Source organism: Muntiacus reevesi, chromosome 4 (genome assembly GCF_963930625.1).
Source record: "Muntiacus reevesi chromosome 4, mMunRee1.1, whole genome shotgun sequence".
Lineage (NCBI taxonomy): Eukaryota > Metazoa > Chordata > Mammalia > Artiodactyla > Cervidae > Muntiacus > Muntiacus reevesi.
This window is the reverse complement of record NC_089252.1, coordinates 39,345,700-39,362,124: the sequence shown is the minus strand read 5'-3', so window position 1 is coordinate 39,362,124 and position 16,425 is coordinate 39,345,700. Positions and strand designations below refer to the sequence as shown.

The 16,425-nt window shown below is 50.3% G+C and overlaps 1 protein-coding gene and 1 long non-coding RNA gene across 5 annotated transcripts in view; one reads left to right on the top strand and one right to left on the bottom strand.

The window, feature by feature from the left end:
* Nucleotides 1-534: 534 nt before the first annotated feature.
* LOC136166404 (uncharacterized) lies at nucleotides 535-12,651 on the top strand. Of its 2 annotated transcripts, XR_010662899.1 has the most exons (5): nucleotides 535-905; nucleotides 5,374-5,592; nucleotides 9,050-9,247; nucleotides 9,466-9,571; nucleotides 11,181-12,651. It is a non-coding gene; the product is annotated as an uncharacterized lncRNA (long non-coding RNA). The 2 variants fall into 2 exon arrangements; XR_010662898.1 differs by lacking the exons at nucleotides 535-905; nucleotides 5,374-5,592 and having other exon boundaries at nucleotides 8,458-9,247.
* Nucleotides 3,754-16,425, bottom strand: part of MTCL1 (microtubule crosslinking factor 1) — a 115,723-nt gene continuing 103,051 nt past the window's right edge. For all 3 annotated transcript variants that reach the window (XM_065932559.1, XM_065932561.1, XM_065932560.1), the window contains 4 exons: nucleotides 13,613-13,909; nucleotides 12,032-12,063; nucleotides 9,424-10,897; nucleotides 3,754-4,878 (listed from right to left, as the gene is read on the bottom strand). In XM_065932559.1, coding sequence (XP_065788631.1) covers nucleotides 4,684-4,878; nucleotides 9,424-10,897; nucleotides 12,032-12,063; nucleotides 13,613-13,909 — 1,998 coding nt within the window. In that variant the 3' untranslated portion in view covers nucleotides 3,754-4,683. The remainder of the gene's footprint in view (nucleotides 4,879-9,423; nucleotides 10,898-12,031; nucleotides 12,064-13,612; nucleotides 13,910-16,425) is intronic.

The window sequence follows — 16,425 nt, the reverse complement described above, 5'->3', positions numbered from 1 at the left end:
GTTCTAGAAAGTTCTTTTCTTCTTTGCTTAATATCGTTCCATGGATTTCCCCCTGACCTAGTGTAAAATTCCCTCTTCCTGTGTACTGTGAGGCCTCCCCTGCCCCCCTCAGGTCAGAGTACCCATCCTTCGCTTCCAGGGACACACAGGCTCAGCTCTTCATCACCACTTTTCACCAGCTACATCCTCTGGATGCCCAGCAGCTGCTGCTTGCCCAGACCTCAGTTCATGGGTGTCTCCCAGGGAAGCCTTTAGCTCAGTGTTCTCCGTCACACTCACACCTGCTTACTCTGCCTCTCATCACAGGACATAAGCTCTGAGAGGGCAGGGAGCCTCTTTCTGTTTTGTTTGGTCCTGGCTGAAAGTTGTTGTTTGCAGATCTTAGTGCAGGATCTTGCACACAGTAGGTACACAACAAACCTTAATCCTTACATGCCCTGGGAATTACGTATTATTGTTGCTATCACTCAGATGAATAGCCCTTTAAGATTGCAGTCCTTTGTGTTCAAACCAGGATTCAAATTCAGCTTTCTCTAGTCTGAGTGGAGTAGCCCAGAGTTTACTAAAGACTGATGTCATCAGATTCACTTAAATGGCCAACTTGCTTATGACTCAGCCTGAGTTCCTGCTATACTGGTTTCCAGTGCTGCCTCAAAGAATGGTGCTGAGAGAACTAAAGGCAGACAAAGCCTAAGTATAACACGTACTGGTGGCCCCAGGAAATGACTGTTTGATGTTAAAGACACTGCAGTGCCTCAAATTTGCGAATTGACTGAGTGGACAGGGAAGCCGGGCGTGCTGCAGTCCATGGGGCCGCAAAGAGTTGGACACGACTGAGCAATTGAACTGAGTGTCCTGATTATTCATTGTGACTTCCTTTTGGGGAACCATCAAGACTTTTTAAGGTAAACAAAGCATTTCCTTTTGTTTTAAAAATGCACAGATAAAGAAAATGTAGTAATCTATATAGTGGGATATTATTCAACTCTGAAAGGAAAGTAGTGACAGGCTGCAGTGTGGGTGAACCATGACAACAGGCTAGGTGAAAGAGGCCAGACATGTTCACACTGCGATTTCATTTACATGAAATGTCTTGAATTGGCAAACCCACAGAGACAGAAAACAGGTCCGCGGGTGCCAGGCGCTGCGGGGAGGGACTGCTTAATGTGTATTTCCTTCTAGGGTGATGAAAATGTTGTGGGATTAGACAGTGGTGATGACTGTACAACATTGTGAACGTTCCAAATTCCATGGGATCGTATACTTTAAAATGGTTTTTAAAACACTGTTAAAATCCACAACTTAAAAAAATCAATGAATTAGAAAATAGAAAATGATAGTTGCAGTTCTCAGCTATTTTTTGGACAGAATAAATATGCATAACTCTGACAAGCTCAGTAAAGTGAGTGAGACACAGATGTGCTAAAGGGAATTAGAATTATGATTCGCACAGATACTTATTTTTAAAAGACACGTAATACTGAAAACCTTAGTGTAGCAAGGACTGGGCAGGGCACGCCCGGTGGGTGTGAGGACTCTTAGCTGGCTTGGAGGAATCTGCTTCTGCCTCTTTGTTTAGGACATAAGAGCAAATTGCACATGAGGGCGGTGGGTGGGGACGTGAACAGACAGGCAGCTGCTCTTTACCCGCTTAGTGCCTCACTCCATTTGGACGGGAGTGTAGGAACTAATCTCATCCTCTAGCCCTGCCTATGCAATAGTTGGAGTGGTTTCACAGTAAATGGATTCAAGAATACATGTGCCCGACCCTTAGAGAACTGGATGGTCACAGAGGCTCCAACCACTTTCGAGGCACTGACATGGCTGCGTCCGTGCAGGTTCTCTTCCAGCAGTGACTACGCCGCTGCCCAGGTGCCAGGCCTTCATCTGCCCCTCCCCACACCTCTGCTCCTCCTCCCCACCCCGACAGTCTCTCCTGCCTTCCTCTCAAGTCCAGCTCAAGCCCCGCTTAATTTAGGACTTACACTGTACTATCTCTATATATTGTTTCTGTATCTGGGACTCATCTCCAGGCAGAGGGCAGTTCTGTGGTGACCAGAACCTCTCCTGTGATTCCAGGGGCCCCCCACCATCACGTCCAGGTTTCCTTGCCTTCCAGTCACCCTTTCTCTGTTCTCACCGCCCTGGTGGTTTTCCTTTGCTGGACCGGTCTGGTGGTGACAATCTCAGGGTGTGACAATCTCAGGGTGTGACGTGTAAACGAGAGCAGACCCACAAGAGTCTTCCGTCCTGGGGCTTCTGTTGGTGCAGCTGCTAAGAGAGCCTCTTTCTCTCGGAGTTGCTGAACTAGTGAGAGCCTCTGGGCGCCAGGGCTGCCAACTCTTAGGATCCTGTCTGAGAACAAAGCTGCACAGGGCAGCTTTGATGTGTGTGTGTCCCGGACTGTAATTGCGCTGGACACTGGCGCTTTCCCAGTTAGGAGCACCAGCAGCTTGCCTGCTTGCTTCCAAGTGGACATGTTAATGCACCTCCCATCACTCACGGTGGGCAGAGGCTGAGCAGGAATGAAATACCTGTCAACTTGCAGTGTCTCTGGGGTTAAGTATTTACCTTTTGAATTAAAAATTGTTACTGTTGTAAAATGCATGCAACATTCACCATTTAGTGGTGTTTAAGGGTAGAGCTCAGTGGCATTGCTACTGCTAAGTCACTTCAGTCAGTCATGTCTGACTCTGTGCGACCCCATCCCTGGGATTCTCCAGGCAAGAACACTGGAGTGGGTTGCCATTTCCTTCTCCAATGTATAAAATTAAGTACATTGATATTGTTGAGCAGCCATTACCTCCATCCATTACCAGAATTTTTTGTCTTCCCAAACTGAAACTCTGAACTGAAACCCATTAAACACTATCCTCATTCTTTCCCCAACTCCTGCTCACCATGACTTGGTGTATCTATGAATTCGACTACTGTGGGTACCTCATGTAAATGGAATCATATAGCATTTATTGTTTTTATGACTAGTTTATGGCCCTCAGCATGCTGTCCTCACAGTTCATCCATACTGCAGCAGGTGCCAGAATCTCCTTGCTTCCTAAGACTGAATAGTGTGTGGATGAACCATTGATGGACACTTGGGTGGTTTCCACACTCTGGCTACCATGAATAAAGCTGCTGTGAACTTGGGTGGTGGGATTTCTGGGTCACATGGTAACTGGTTAACTCCCTAAGGAACTGTCAGGCTGGTCTCCACGGCTACTAGAGCAGGCTCCAATGTCCAACTTTAAAAAAAAAGAAAATGGAACTGTGGTAATGCTGGGGAAAGAGCTTAAGCCATTAGCCCATTTGCTGCAGAAACATTTTAGCTAGAAGCTTCGGCTTGAAGCAGTTCTGTCTTCACCAGCACTACCACTTCATAAACTCCTGGTCTGTCAGTCTGACAGCTCAGCTGCACCTCAGTCCAGGGTGGAAATGGCCTCTCCCACCTTCCAGGGAGGGGAGTGGGCAGGCACATCCTGAGTGTGGGTAACCTGTTTCTTCACACCCCCTCACCCATCCATTTTGGTGTTTTTAGCAAAAATGAAGTCACCTTTTAATCCTAATATACTGTTGCAGAGAGGCTGCAAGGCCGTTGTGCACTCACAGCGCATCCCAGTCAGATACATGAGCGGCTGTTTGACTCGCCTTCCCCCCGAGCCCCCCGCCCCTTCCTCTCTCCAGGGGAAACTTGCATGAGCCATTAGGAACTAAGGTGGAGGGTGCTTGAAACAAGAGGTTGGGACAGGTGCCATTTTATAAGCACTTTATTTCTTCATCATCACCTCATACAGATGCTGAGGTACCACCCTCTCTTTCCATTTGGTATGCTTGTGACTTTTTGTGGTGGTTTTCCTTAAACAAGAAAATTTGGAGTAAACACTGTGTATTGCCAGTTAGTCTTCTAACAGTAATTTTAAAATGCTGTTGTATCGTCAGTGCAGGAAGACAACACCAACACTACAGTACGGGGGGTCACACGATGTCATGGCGGAGGGGGTGAGACCACAGCAGGGTTATGGACATGCACCCAGAGACGTGCAGGTCAAGAGGAGCAGGTGGACTTGCAGCCCAGCTGTGGCCTCTGTGCCTTTCCAGATGCTGCCATCTCTCCCCTCTAGGACAGAGGAGATGCCTTGTCTACTGGTTTCATGGTTTTTTCATTAAGAAAAGTTCACTGACTCCGACAGGCTGAAGCATTTCAAAAATTCTTAAAAAACAAGAACACTGACAAAATAAAATTAACTTAAAACACACTAATTCAACGTGGAAATAAACCAAAGCAAAATGTTAACAGTGCAGATTTAACAGGCAGTCAATATTGCGCGTGAGGGTGTTGAGAATCTCTTACAATGTACATCTTTAAAACTTTCATTTTTAATTTATTTATATCATATTTACCTTTTAATATACTTTGTGTAAAAAAGATGGAGACAAAAATAGTTTTCTGAGCTATGAAAAAAATTAAGTTCTTACAGGCACGTTTACTGTTTCATTCTAGAAACATCTCAGGTTCACAGGTTGAACATTCAGCAGCTGTGTTTTTGTTTTTGTTTTTTAAAAAAAAAACATTCTTTGACCTTGGGAAAATCAGATCTCTCCTTTTGGGGCAGAGTTCAGTTGATGACGAAGGTGTGATTATGCAAATTACAGTGAATTATTCCGGATAATCCATGCCGACCTGCATCACACGTGCGGCTTCTCCCCAGGCGGCTCCTCATCACCGAGCTCCTCCAAGGAGGTGGGTTCTCCGGGTGATGGAGCTGGTGAGGCAGTGGGGGGGTGTGGGGCCCAGCGGGACGGAGGGCGACGGTTTGCTGGTCTCTCGGGCCTGGAGAAGCAAGGCTCTAGGGACGGAGCAAGTGCGGAACAAGGTAGTTCCTTCAGAACCGAGGAAGAGAAAGACAGGATTACAAGAGGGACAGGTCCTCCAGGAGGGCTCACCCTACACACAGACTTCTCTAAGACAAGTGCAACAGCCCAGCAGGTCTGAATGCTAATATACACATTGCTCACAGAGAATATGTTAAAAAAGACTACGAATTCAACACGAATGACCATTGCCAACAGTAATGGGAAGATAGCAAATTATGATGAAAACATGGCATGAGATGGGTATGTATAGAAGTGGCTTTGGAACTGGGCTGCAGCAAATGGAAAGGGGAGTCAGAGGGGCAAGTGGTTCGCATGGCCTGCCTGGGCATGGGCCTGCCTGGCCGCGCACATCATTTCGGCCTTCTGAAGCATCTGATCAGTTGCCGTGGCCAGCCTCCCTGTGCCTTGGTCAGTGGGCACCCGCAGAGGGCCCTAGGATGCCAGCCGGCTGCATCAGCAGCGGGCTCACCTTCAAATCAGCTCTGCTGCTGCTTGTTCCAGGTGGACTGGCACTGGGTGAGACCCCCACAACAGGGATAGAACACTGCAGCCAGGACAAAGGACACGCAGACTCAGGATCTGCGGGCACAAAGGTGGGGCAACTGTGGCAGAAGGAAGTGAGTTCTGTCCACCCAGATGACATCTGCACGGCCGGAGGCTGAGGAGGGAGACCATGGTGGTGAAGAGCACGGAACAAGGACCTTCAGAGCCACTCCAGAAGTAAGTGGAGGGATGTGAAGAGATGTGATGAGCACAGCAGAGACCACACGAGGAGCACGTAGGCAGCAGAGTGAGGAAGAGATGGGGTGGGGGGAGAAGGTGTCGGGCAGAGCACAGGAGGGTGGGGAGTGGTTGCTGCCCGGGGCCAGCAGAAAAGCAGCGCTGACACAGGATGATGTTGCTAGTTCTGCTGATGGCTTTTTACATGACTGCAACTTTTTATGAGCCCCAGCAGCAGAGCTCTTATACTAATGGAAACCATGGCAACCAGAGATACCTTGCCTATGAAAACACATCAGCACCGAAACAGCAGAAATTACAGGGGACAGCGGTTGAGAAGTCTGCTACCGCTCTGGGTCTTTTGGTGTCTCAAGAGGTGTGTGTAAGTGTGGTGGGGGTAGAGTGCTGGAGTAGGGCTTTGGACAGCACTGTGGCCCATTTCTACCTGGCTGATGCTGAGTGACAAGGGTCTGTCTGTGCCACCTCCTCACTCGCATTTGTGCATTCCTGTGCAAAGAAAGGCTGTGTGACCATGACTTAAGGGGCCAAAGTTCCCCTTCATGTCACACCAGCACTCGGGAGCAAAGGATGCTCTCTTTTCCTGAGAAGCCCCTGCAGTGGAATAAGTTAAAAAGGTAAGAATTCAACATGCCTGGCCAGTGCCAACACTAATGGGAAGACAGGCAGTAATGGGGCTCTCGTCCTTGGAGCACCTCTTCTAGAAAGGGCTGCTGTAGCCATTCTGTCATATTTTGTGGGCTCAGGCTTGGTCTTTGAGAGCTAGGTGTATTTAAGGCCAGTGGATAAGGGGAGGTAACCATCCTTGATCGGAAACAAGGCTGGTGTTTTCTCATGCTCCTCGACTAGGGCTCTGAAGGTGGTTCTGCAGTTTGGGGGCAGGAGTGACTGTTGTGTGTTGACAATGTTGTCGAGCACTTGGTCACCTGTGGTGACCCCTAGAAGGTCAAGATACGTTTGTATTTCTTCCCTCTAGCGTGGTTGTTGAAAACAGAGGAAAGCTTCCTGCACAGCACATGGCGGTGCACACGTGCCACCATAATGTCAGTTGTCGGTGTGCAGGCACAGACCACGCTCTGCTCAGACCCCGCAGGCTAGTCAGTCCCCTCTCAGGCCAGTGCACAGGAGCAGGGTCTCTGCACAGAGCATTCAGCACTCAGGGGTGTGTGTGGGGGGGCATGTGGGCCTGTCAAGGCTGGCCATCTGTCCCTTTAGATGGACCCTGGGCCATCCCTGAGCTACCCAACAAGGTCTGCAGACAGTGGAAAGAAGGAAGAAAGCACTTACGGAGTGAGGCGGGCTAGAGTCCCCAGGGGGCAGTTAGTAAGACAGTTTGGTTCTGGACAGAAGAGACAGACAAAAGAAAAGAAAGGCAAGTAGGTTGGAAAGTACTTTAAAAGAAGAACAACAGTAAAGGTTTAAAGTCAACAGGCCCAGGTGGCAGCTCCAGGGACAACCATCCAGAGAAGTGAGGCTCAGCAGAAGTGGGCATGTAGGCCGGTCCGTACCCAGCCACGCAGGAGGGGCCCCATGACAGAGCAGCCTCTCCCTTCTGCTGCCTGTCCTGTTCTTCCTGAGCTGCCCGGTGGCACCGAGCATTTCCAACACCCTACAGCTGCTGGTTTTGAAAACAGAGCCCATTAAACAGCAAGACTGTCTTAGTCACAATGACCAAATGACTGAGGCCCAGACTAAAACTTTCCCTTCAGATTTTCAACTGAGTCATGTTCTTCTCTCTCTCTACCCCAGCCCTCCTGTTCATAGCCTCTGGCTGCATTGTGCTGTGACTCCAAGAGAAACAAAGGAGCAAGTAGCTTGTGGGGTGATCCTGAGGAGAGGGGGGGAGTTTCCTGCAGTGCCCGTTCCTGGCCAGGGGTCCTCCAACACCGTGTCTTGGGGTTGCCATGAGCACTCGTGGAAGATGACCCATGGGCTCGGAGGAGGGCAGGGTGGAACAGAACTTGTTCTGTGGAGTTTGGAATGAAAACCCAGAACTGCCACACCATCTAGAGAGGGACTCAGTCAGTCAGTTCAGGTGAGGAATAATCCCCCGAAATCTAGAACAAGCTATTTCCCACAGAGAAAGGAAGAAGACCATGATATCTCAATACTGCCCAGGGAGCTCCATGCTGGTCTGAACCTCTGACACCGGCCCTGGGCCCCCTTTAAATCAGCTGTCACCTTTTCTGGTAGCAAAGAGACTTGATGGAGGACCAAAGCGTGGGGCTTGGCTTTGTGCCTGAGTGGTGTGATCCCATTATTGAGCCATTTCCCTTATAGTCTCACATTCATCTGTGACTCAGCATTTTTAGCCTCCAAAATGAAACCCATTTTGTGTCTAATACAAATGAGTAATGCTCTGGGCCCAACATCTCAGTCCCAGAAGATGGGGTACTCTCCCTGCTAGATCCCCTGCAGCAGCAAAACACTTACCTGAGGGTGGTTTAGCCCCCCTGTGGGAGGGGTGGGGTGACAGAAGGCACCACCTGTCACCTGAGCACAGGCAGCCGCCGCCTCAGAGCACACCGGCAGCTTTCCCATGAACACGTACCTTTGACAGGCACAGGCCCCAGACAATATTAGGGTGACCCATAGAGCATTGCCCTTCTGAAGGTCACTGGCAATTTCACCTGGTTTCATCTACTTCAGATTTAACTCTGTATTTTGAATTACAGTGGGAAGCCGCACATTACTTATCCCTCTGTGTGGATGGCAGGGGGCTCAGGTGACACAGAGAAATACACCTCTTCCCCTCCTTAGCGTTCCTCTCCTCACCTGTGCAGCTGGAGCTGCAGGGCCTCAGGAGGGAGCAGCCAGGGAGCCAGAGGGTGTCTGTCTCACCTCCGCCATCAGCTGGCTGCCTGGCCTGGAGAATGCCCATGGGGGTCTGGACTCCACTGCTGGGGAGGTTTTGCATCTGGCTTCCTAGCGGGTCAGGCCTCCCAGGTCTACACACAAGGGTGTCTGACCAAGAGCTGGATATGTCCTCCAGCCCCACTATTTTGATGCCTGGCATTATCATCTGACTTGGTTTTGCTCATTCCTGCTGCAGAAACAGGAATTGATTTTTAATTTTAAGTGGTGTGGTCCAGTTATACCACATGTGGAATCGTGAATAACCTTAGGGGCATATAATGATGATAACAGTAATGTGTGATAATATTTAACGTGTGGTCATAGGTAGCATAACAGTAGGTGAGGTGTAAGGGGGACATTAACAGTAATCTAGTTGTGTGAAGGCATGCTGTTGACCTTATCCATTCGTTTCACCTGGTTTTACTGCTCAAGAGAACTCTTGCACACACAGAAGGTAACAGGATATGTGATACATAAGCGTGCTCTCTGCACTTAAGTCAGCACTGTTATCCACACATTCTTCTCGTAGGTCTGACGGGAGGTGTCCTGGGTCCACCCTGTCAAAACCCTCTCATCCACACAGCTGGAGCAGCAAGCCTGATGCTGTGCGCACATGATCCCAGGACACAAACTCATACAGAAAGAGGGCAAGCAAGACCTCAGGTTAAAAGCCCAGATGAACAGACAACCGTGGGTCACCGAGCCAGAGAAGAGGACCCGAGTCGGTCCCTGAGCTACTAAAGACCACCATCTCCTTGTCTTCAGAGGATCACTGAAAGGGGTAAGATGAGTTTCTCTTCTAAGCAGCAGCTCGGGGCTTGTGTTCTTGCTTATTCTGTCCTCCCAACACCCTCCTGAACTCAGGTGACCTGGTACACAGCCCCAGGGTCCCCCTTGCCTGCATTGAGAAAGACCATGGGTGGGGGCACAGTAAGGGGAAGACTGAACCTCCATTACCTCAATGGACCCTGGCTCGGCCTTGACTGCCGTTTCTCCCAGGTGGTTGTCGCTGCCGATGTTTGTGGGGCTGTGGGCAGCCTGCCTCCGCTCCTCCTTTAAGGCATGTTCCAGCAGCTTCCTGTGGAGGATCCGGGCCACGTTCTCGGTGAGTGTGTAGCCAGGGGGAGCAGATAAGTCCTGCCTCAAGGGCGTGCCCTCTCCCCCCTCCTCCCTGCATGTCTCTGAGGTGCCGATGGGGCTGGGTGAGCGGCCCCGGGAGCTGGGGCTGGTGTCTTGGCCTGGACCCAACTCCGGCCGGGGCTCGGCTGAGCGAGACCGACTTGCAGTCCGCACCCCCTTCTGGAAGGGGTCCTGCACCACGGGGCTGTGGTCGATGATGCTGAAGAGGCTGGAGAGGCCGTCGTTCATGGCGGTGTGCACGGGGCTCTCGCGTGTGGTGGTGGAGCGGGCCCAGGCCGACTCGCCGCACCCCTTCTGAGCCAGCCCTGGGGAAGCCCTGCTACTCGACTGGTCCATTCTGGGGAGGGGCTTCCGCTGCAGCTTGGGAGACCCGTACTTGGGGGAGCAGCATGTGCGTTCAAATTTGGCCTGCACCTTCTCAATGGCAGGGGCCACCTGCCTGTTCCTGAGGCCACGGGAGGGAGAGGACGCGGGCGTGGCGCCACCTCCTGCCTTGGGCGTGAGACATTTGTGTGGGCTGCCCCGCAGGGCTTCCGTCTGTAGGCCAACACTGATGGTCTGGATGGTCTGTGTCCCTGTCGTCCGGGACCCATTGGTCTGGCAGGCCATGTCCTTGACCAGAGGCTCGCCGGGGCTGGAGCAGACGGTGCTCCTGACCGAGAAGGCTACCTCCTTCATGTCGTCACTCAGGTTTCTGGGCAGCTCCAGGCTGTGCAGCGGGGAGGAGAAGCTGAGGGTGCTGTCGAGGGGCCGGAGCCCCCCCTCCGTGTAGTTTCGGGGGTGCCTGGAGGGGGCACAGGGCCACCTGCTGAGCACATGTTCAGAAGGGCCCCCCTTGGCATCCCCGGGGCCCCCTAGGGCCCTGCTCTCGCCAACCCCTGCCACAATGCCATCCAGCCTCCGGATGGCAGGGGGGCTGTGCAGCCCCCTCCCCCCAGCCTGCTCAGCACAGACGAGGTTCCGCGGGGGCTGCTTCTGGCAGTGCTCGGGGTTGGTCACGGTGTCCGTGGTCAGGGTGATGCTTGTGGTGAGGTACCAGGCGGTGTCGGAGAAAGGTTCGGTGCTGGCCTCGGGCCTCGTCCACCCCACCTCGGTCCTGTCTGCCCAGGGGTCTGGGGGCCTGTCGTCCCAGCTCTTGCTGTTGAACTCCTCTATGTACTTGAGGTCATCAGGGGATAGGGGTGGGGTGACGTCCTCCTTGCTGCAGGTGGGGGATAGGCCCTTCTCTGGCAGGAAGGGAGAGCCATCCATCAAGCGCTGGAACTCAGACATGGACGACACAGACACGGCCCTGGGGAAGGGGAGAGGAAAGGTGTGAGCTGTCACCAGCTAGGGAGCCATGGCCCAGCGACCCTGAACCCAGCGCAGCCCATAGCCTGCCTGTGTGCGCTGGGCCTGACAGTCTCCGCTTGGGCTGACCCTTTGGGCTCTTACGGCTCTGGAATTGATGCAGGAGCCTTGGACTGGTCAGATTTTACTCTGGCTGACTTTCAAAACTGGGAGGGGCATGGCGCTCCAGGGTAGTTGGAGTTAAGCTCCAAGTGTCCTTTGCACTGTTCTGTTTCAGCCTACAGCGGCTCCACAGGAAGAAGGGAAGCCTGGTTGTGGCCTGGCCTCTCCGTTTACTGACAGGCACCCTTGATGCTGAATCTGCAGGAGTTTCCTGAGTTCCCCGCCTTAGAGCAGATGTGACTGCACCACAGTCCTAGTCCAACCCCAATACCAGCGTGGTGGGGAGGAGGAGAGGCCACCACAAAGTAACTGTCAAATGACGTCTCCTCTACCCGCTGGCGTCATCACTATCGGCTAAAGCACTCCCAGTCTCCGAAGGGCAGTGGACGATGTGAGCAGGCTCATGCCTGTTATCAACACCATTTCACACAGCAGTCCCCTCTGGGCTCACTCCTCCCCCTGCCTTCTGCTCCATTTAAACAAATTTGCTTATATGGGCCTTTCCATGTCCCACCATTACATACATATGTGGTTACTAGAAAATGATTACAAACACCAGCTACTTTATATTTACTTCAAGGATTACTCTTGATAATGCTGTAGTAAGTCCTCCTAGGAGAGCTTTTAAGTGGTCAATCTAAAATGTCTCATAGCGTATCAAGAGGGAGTTTTTTCCAGGCTTTAAATCAGAAGAGAGGGGTTTCCATGAACTTTTCAAAAACCGTTTAACACAGTTATCCCCTTATATATACACAGCTCTCACCACAACACTAACACATATGAACACAGCACTGGCTTTTTTGATGTTAATGATCTAAAATACCGTATAATAAAGCAACTACTTAGAGTAAAACTTCTGGATAAGTCAATTTTGAAGAGAGTCACAGTGCACTGCTGTGACTATAGATAGACTTTTAAGACCAGGAAGTTTTTCCTGCAGTAGTCTACTGTCATTTCATCAACCTTAACTTACCTTTGAAGATTTCCCTTGTGATTTTCTTCTTCCTATAAAGAAGAGATAAGTTCACCTGAATCAGTCAGTACTGGCAGATTTGGGGCTGCTAAGGGGTCTGTTTTGCTCTTAGGAAAACATTTAAAATGTATGTGGAAGCCAAGTTTGGGCCAGGAGTGCCTCTGCCCCTCAGCCCTTGGAAGTTCAGTAATGACACCAGAATCCAGGGGACATGAGGGAGGGCCTACGTGAGAAAAACTGGCTTTAAGCTTTGTCCCAAAGTGGCTCTTCTGTGTTTCTCAGAGGGCATTGCTGTGTCTGAGAGCCTCAAGGCTGCCTCATTAATGACACTGTGTGAGAGAGGAGGAGTAAGGGTTGGGAGGGAGAGACGGAGGAGGGTAAGTCGGGGTAGACGTCCCCTGGCCTCAGCCTGGCTAGAGAAGTCAGCGTGAAAGGCACAGACACTACATAGAAAATAAACAAGCTACAGGATATGCTGTATGGCACAGGGAATGCTGCCAGTATTTTATAATAACTATAAATGGAGTATGTAACCTTTAAGATCTGAACCTCTATATCATACACCTGCAACTTAACATTGTATATCAACTGTACTGCAATAAAAAATGAAAGAAAAAAAAGCCAGTGTGACGTCTTTAGGTAGAGCGCTCTTGGTGTTTAAACGTCGCCCTTGGGCATTGGGAAAGCTACAGAGACCTCCGCTAAAGAAGAGAACTGCATACATGGTTCTGAGCAAAGGACACCCTTGTGCGGACCCAGTCTGGATGGAGTGAGGCCCCAGCCAGCAAACCCCTCAAGGATCCCCCAGAGAGCCCTGGCCGCTGCTGTGGTCAGCATGGGGTAGGGACACTGCCACTGGAGTCCCCTGGGGTGGCATGCTGGTGATGTCACCTCTGCTGGGTTCAGAGGAGGAGGAGGTCCCTACTTTCAGCAGCACTGCCTGACGGGCACCCCCATCTGCTGAGCGTGTGGGACAGGTCAGATGACAGGTGCAGCCACTGTGAGACCAGCTCACAGGCCGTGATTCTTAAAATCAGTCTTTAACCAGGAAAACCCACTGCCATCCTGTAGGGATTTCTGCACAGAGCTAAGCTTTCCCCTTTACTGATCTCAGTTCCATAGTTTTCTAGTGTTGGATTTTCTCCCCTTTGCATAAAGAAGGTATTTATTGTATGTCATTGGTTACTGATATTCGCTACTTCCAATGTGAAGTACTTTCTTTAAAAAAAAAAAACAGACTTTTTTCTGTTATTAGTATGTTTTCTGGAATCAGCGACTGTGCTGTAATTTTAAGGAAATTGGCAGTTCTGCACTTCTGGGATTATCTTTTTCCTCTTGGATTTCACTGGACAACCCCTGCTCCTGAGACTCCTATTCACATGGGACACAGGCTCTGAATTTCTGACCTTGAGATGAGCAGCCAAGTGCACAGGGAGCCTGGGGTCAGGACCACCCCAAAGTGCTCACATCATGGAAGGTTCATTTTTACTAACCTCTGGGCCACAATATGCAGCCACTCGGCCAGCTTCCCAACCCCTCACCCTCCGTCCTGCAGGTGACTAGACCCAAACCCAGGCTGACCTCACGGAAGCAGTTCCTGAACTCCCTCTGGGGCCCGCGGGCCAGGGGCTCCTCTGACTCATCGTCCAGGGACAAGGTGTCCAGGTAGAGGTTCTCCCGTGCTGAGCACCTGTCCGATTCCTTCAGCTTGGACAGCGGCCGGTCCTCAAATGCACTGGGGTCTGTGTCCATACAGGGCCACATCCCCGCAGGGCAGGGCGCCCGAGGGCTCCCTGGGTGGGTACAGGGGCGGGCATCCCCCTCCTCTTGATCACAGAGGAAACTGCCACCTCTCCGGGGACTGTTTTCTTTCTGCAACTGAAGGATTTTAAAAGTGAAAGCAGCCTGAAGATAGTGAGACATCTTATGTTCTTAAAGTTCTGGCGTCAATTTCAAAAATAATACCATAAATGCTTTAAAAAAAAAAAACAAACACAATTTTATCTGGACTAGAAACATCTGCATTAACCACAGGCAAGTCAACTCCTGTAGAGAATATGTTATTGTATGTGTAACTGAGTGCTGTTCTCATGGGAAATCACATTTGTTTTTAAAATCTAACATTGCCAAATGACACATTTAGAAATACCTTTTTTGCAGTTACCTTCCGAATGTAAGACACATTCAGTGGAAAGCCATCAGTGACAGCAGACTTCTGGGGTGAATTTGGTTTTCTTAAATAGCAAGGTTTCCTAACAACAACAAGAGCATGGTGTCCAAGTCATTTGGAATGGGTCCTACATAAACCTCGCATGATTGCCTGGGTTACAACCACTGGGTGTCGAAAACAGCTCACGCTTTGCTTGAGAGGATGAAGATTTAGCTACAGAGGTAACAAAGATCTGGTGTGACTAGAAGTAAGATGTGAGCCACAAAGACTGGAGTTGTACTTTTCCCTGACCTGGTAAACGTAAGCAGCAGCAGTGGTGGAAACCATGGGAGACTGGAGCTGCTGTATGTGGCTGGTCCTCTCAGTGTCCCCACCTCTTAGATGGGTGCCTCCCCTCTGGGACTGCCCGAGGACTGCAGGGCCAGGCCCACCCTAAAGGTCCGTGTTCATCAGTGGGACTACCACCAGCTCCCCTCAGGCCTGTGGGAGTCCTTGGGCCTGGGCGCACTGATGAATGCATCATCTCTTCACAGCTCGGGGGGCCTTCAGGAGGAGCCCATGGAACCACGGGGACGGGCAGGGACACGTATGGAGGCAGCACTGTCTCTCCTCCCGTGCTCCCCTCCCAGCCTCCCCTGAAGCAGTAGGGAAATTCACAGAATCCGCTCCTGTGCTCCACTGTGCCCGCCTCTGGACTCGTCTCCAAGGATGGCAGGGTGCTGAGATGGCGGCCGTAAGCACTGACCTTCCCTCGGAAGTGCATTTATTTATTATTTATGTGGTTTTTTTTTTTCTCGTTTATGTTTTAACAAAGCCTCTGTCACAAACTACATCTTGGGTCCTAACCCAAGCCTTCAGCCACAAGTATGTCACCGGGAACAAAGCCATATGGAGCTATGGGGACAAAAGACTTCTCATTAATTTCTGAGATGGGTATCACCTTTGTTTTAGGAGGAAGCAGCCAGACCTTAAATGCTGGAGTTTTGAGGCAGGATCCCAGTTGAATCAGGGAACAAGCAAAGTCACCCTGGGTATCCGCTCAGCTGAAAACCTTCTGCTCTCTCCCCCAAACCCGCTGACATAGTTCTTTGTCAGTTTCAAAGGCCATAAATCCTTTCTTTTTTAAAAAAAAAGGAAAGCTTTTTATTATTCATCTATGTATGTCAGTGTGATTTAGTTTCAACATATCATCTCCAAGCTATTTCAGGCACAGAATTAAGATTAAAATCACATCTGAAACTGTAAATGTGCACGGAGGGTACGTGTGAAGAGGGGGAGAATGACTACAGTGGGGAGCTACGAACCAGCACATTCTCACTTGGCAAAGCGGGGTGTCAAAAATAAACCCAGGCAGCCAGGAGCAGCATGCACTGGAGCTGGTAAGTGTTAGGTTCCCTAAAAATGAACTGGAGTGGTTTTAGCTGGAGGTGTCTGCTGCCAAGATGCCTCTGCAGCGCTGTCACAGAGTAAAAGGCCCTTAAAAGGATAGGGTTTCCTAGGAGAGTCATTTCAGACCAGCCACCAGCACCTACTGTACTTAGAATCCTGCAGGAGAACAACTTCTAGAGCAAACATCAAATTTAAATGATGTGCCGTGGGGCTTCCATGGTCGCCCAGACGGTAAAGCATCTGCCTATAATGTGCAAGACCTGGATCCGATCCTTGGGTCAGGAAGATCCCCTGGAGAAGGAAATGGCAACCCACTCTAGTACTTTTGCCTGGACTATCCCACGGATGGAGGAGTTGGGAATGCTACAGTCCATGGGGTTTGCAAGGAGATATGACTGAACGACTTCACTTCTTCAAATAATACAGGCAGCAAAACACCCTTGAGAGTATCCCCTTACCCAAACTGTTCACAGGAAAAAAGGTTACTTTGTACACAGGTTTTATTTTATTTTCTTTCTTTTTTTATTTTTTTTTATTTTGTACACAGGTTTTAAAAGAACAGCTTTTTTTTGCTGTAGAGGCAACTAATGTAAGGAAGTCACCAGAAGAGTAACAGAATGATTCTAGAGCTTTTCCTTCAGGTTTTTAACAGAACCAAGTCCTAGGGCCTCTGCAGGCTCACTTGGACCTGATGATTCACAGGAGAAATGTGATGTAACTCCAGAGAAGTTAACCCTCACCGTTAGGTCTGGGCGGAGACGAGCTGCCAATGCAATAGACAGTGTGTGCTAAATGACTTCTACCACATTTCCAGTCATTCATCACATAAAACGCC